Here is a 3,282-nt window from a genome sequence, read left to right as displayed (position 1 = left end):
AATCGCGCGTGCGCACACACACACTTGCACACACACTTGCACACACACACACACACACACGCACATGCACACGTACACGTACACGTACACGTACTGTACACGCACACACACACACACACACACACACACACACACACACACACACACACACACACACACACACACACACACACACACACACACACACACACACACACACACACACACACAAGCTGTGTCTGTTGAAGAGAAATTCTTGTTTATTCCCCTGTGTTTGTGTTTCCAGGGCACACAGATTAATATCTCACTCTGGACATGCGGTAGCATGGTAATGTCACTGGATTTTATCTATAAAAGATTAAGTGCACTTTCGGATTAATGCGCTTGTTCTCTGACCCCTAATCACTGAAAACAATTGCGTAACCTGCCTTTTAAGTTTGATAGCAAAGATAAAGAACTATATTAATTGGCACGATACCGTAGTGTTATAAATGGAATTAAGCGGCCACTTACTGGATTAAAAACCTGATGAAGAAATGCCTGAACGGAGAATTGGCTACAGGCTTATGTAACTCAGAGATGACTATACGTTATATAACTCAATATTGTGTAAAAGCATGCCTGAAATATCTTGGATGGAGAAATAGTATAGAACTTGTTCTCATAGTGCTCATATGAAAAGCAAAGACGGTAAGAGTCACAGTGTACAGTACATATGGAATCAAATGGACCCTTACATGTCTGTAACTCTGAGAGTATACAAATGGACCCTTATGGGTCCATTTGGTTACATTTGTACACTCAGAATTAACATTTGAAATGTTTAGAACCACTGAAAACCATTGACATATATTACTGTGTAGCTTGCAAGTACAGTAATGATATATTACCTTCCTTAAATAGTGAGCATATTTCTTCACTGCTGAGATCGTTGTGTATGTCCACCTTGAAGCCAAGTTTGCTGAGTGTACGGTGCAGTCTCTTGGCGTCTCTCGCAGCCCCATTTCGTTTACCCAGATTTACTCCATGGTCAAAATGTGTCACGGAAACCAGAACCGCTCTATTACGCTCAGCTAAATGATCCATGAAAGACTACAGAAGCAAATGAGATATTAAGTTGTCTATTATCTTGTCCGTCCGTGTAGCTGGATCTTGCATTTGGCAACCCAATTTGTTCTTTGGATAAATGCAAGAGCTAAGTAATAAAACCCTAAACCCTGACAGAGAGTAGACAGGGATTATCTCAGCTACAACAACCTATGTCTAAACGTATCTGCAGGACATCGAAGAGTGTGTGTCTGTTACTGTATGTGTGCGTGTGAATATTCTGCCACTCCCATATACCTCACACTGACATGGAGGTCACACCCTCTTTCTCTCATTAAATAAAGGCCAATCAAGATGGTATGATACTCAGTGGTGGAAAAGGTACTCAAATGTTTTACTCCTTTAAGTAGAAGTAACAATACCACATTATAAAAATTCTCTGTTACAAGTAAAAGGCCTGTGAAGTATTGGCATCAAAATATACTTAAAGTACCAAAAGTAAAAGTACTAAAATGTTTGAAAATACTTGTACATCTGCTATTTTCGCTGATGCTTGACTGATTGATGACTTTTTTATTGACAGAAATGCATATACAATCACACAGTGACAGAGAAAAATGGCAAAGAAAGACAAAATAGATGTTCAGGCATTCCAGGCCTCATGGAAAATTGTGGTTTTGTTTGTTTTCTGACTTGAACATGTTGAGACTAAACATGATCTTTCAAAGATCAAGCATGAAGGCAGAGTCAGTCAAACGCAATGTTTTCAGAGTTTCCATGGAAACTCTGATCTCTGCCTGATGAATGAAATGGGGTGACGGTCTGGGAGATACTGTAGTTGGGGTTATTGCTCGGAATCAGTGGTGTAAAGTAACCAGTACATTTACCCAGGTACTGTACTGTACAACTGTACAATTTTGAGGTACTTTTACTTTACTGGAGTATTTCCAATTTTCAATACTTTTACTTCTACTTCACTACTACATCTCAGAGGCAAACATTTTACTATACTACTATTATTTGAAAACTTTATTTACTATAGTTACTTTGTAGATTTTGATTATTATAACATAGCCTGGTTCCAGACGAATCTGTCTTTGCAAAAAAAATGGCCCTCGGCAGATTAAGTCTGGCCCCTCTCAATAGAGATTGGATTTCTCTCCCCCCAAAGTTGTGACGGACCAATCAGGGCCCAGTATGCAAATATGGGGCGGGTTTATCACCAGAGCCTTTTTTATTTATTTGCCCCTTGGAAATGCAGGTTCCTCACAGAGATTATAATATCTACGCAGTGATATTAGTCTGGCCATGCCAGTCTATACTAAACATACATTAACCACTTCAGCCCTATATACATTTCGGCCATTTGAAAATAGCCGATCTACAAGCTCACAATGTGTCGCGATGCCACGCATTGTGAGCTTTTAGATCTGCTATTTTCAAAAGATGTTTATACATTTGAAAACCTGAAATGGGACATTCTGCATAATGGGTATATTTTAATGCCAATACTTTTGTACTTTTACTCAAGTACATTTTGAATTCCAGTATTGCTACTGTTTCATACAGTCGTACATATATTGCAATAATAATGTGCGGTTGTCACAAAATCCTCGGGCACACCTAGACTTGTCTCACGGCACACCAGCGTGCCTCGCCCCACCGTTTGAGAACCACTGCAATGGGGTGTGACCACTGACCAGATTACAGGAATTGCTGTTTCTTATCTACCCAGAGCTATAGAGGCCAACTCAAAACTGTTTCACTTTCAGTTTAGCTGAAAGAAGTCAATACCGTCTAAAGAAAATCACACATTTATAGCTATTGAAAGAAAAGCTGCCCTTCTTATGTGATTGTAGGGGCCACAATACACTGTTTCTCAACATTGGGTCCGGTGACCAGTGGTGGAAAAAGTATTATATTTTTTTACTTAAAATAATAATATGAACATACTTTGTTACAAGTAAAAGGCCTGTGTTCTGGATGTTACTTGAGTAAATGGACAAAAGTATTGACATCAAAATATACTTAAAGTACCAAAGACTTTGTGGTGCCCAGGGCTTCGAGCACCCCTCCAACGAAAAGTGTGTGTGTGTGTGTGTGTGTGTGTGTGTGTGTGTGTGTGTGTGTGTGTGTGTGTGTGTGTGTGTGTGTGTGTGTGTGTGTGTGTGTGTGTGTGTGTGTGTGTGTGTGTGTGTGTGTGTGTGTGTGTGTGTGTGTGTGTGTGTGTGTGTGTGTGTGTGTGTGTGTGTGTGT

At 39.9% G+C, this 3,282-nt stretch overlaps 1 protein-coding gene across 2 annotated transcripts in view; it reads right to left on the bottom strand.

Moving 5' to 3' along the window:
• The window catches only part of LOC311050180 (caspase-7-like), a 5,178-nt gene extending 3,951 nt beyond the window's left edge, over positions 1–1,227 (bottom strand). For both annotated transcript variants that reach the window (XR_014601270.1, XM_084064162.1), the window contains exon 1: positions 870–1,227. Coding sequence is in view for 1 of the 2 variants with exons in the window: in XM_084064162.1 (XP_083920288.1) it covers positions 870–1,065 (196 nt within the window). In the remaining variant the exon portion in view is untranslated. The remainder of the gene's footprint in view (positions 1–869) is intronic.
• Positions 1,228–3,282: the final 2,055 nt, after the last annotated feature.

The sequence above is a fragment of the Gymnoscopelus microlampas genome (genome assembly GCF_963454915.1).
Source record: "Gymnoscopelus microlampas genome assembly, chromosome: 8".
NCBI lineage: Eukaryota > Metazoa > Chordata > Actinopteri > Myctophiformes > Myctophidae > Gymnoscopelus > Gymnoscopelus microlampas.
This window is presented reverse-complemented; position numbering and strand designations above follow the sequence as displayed.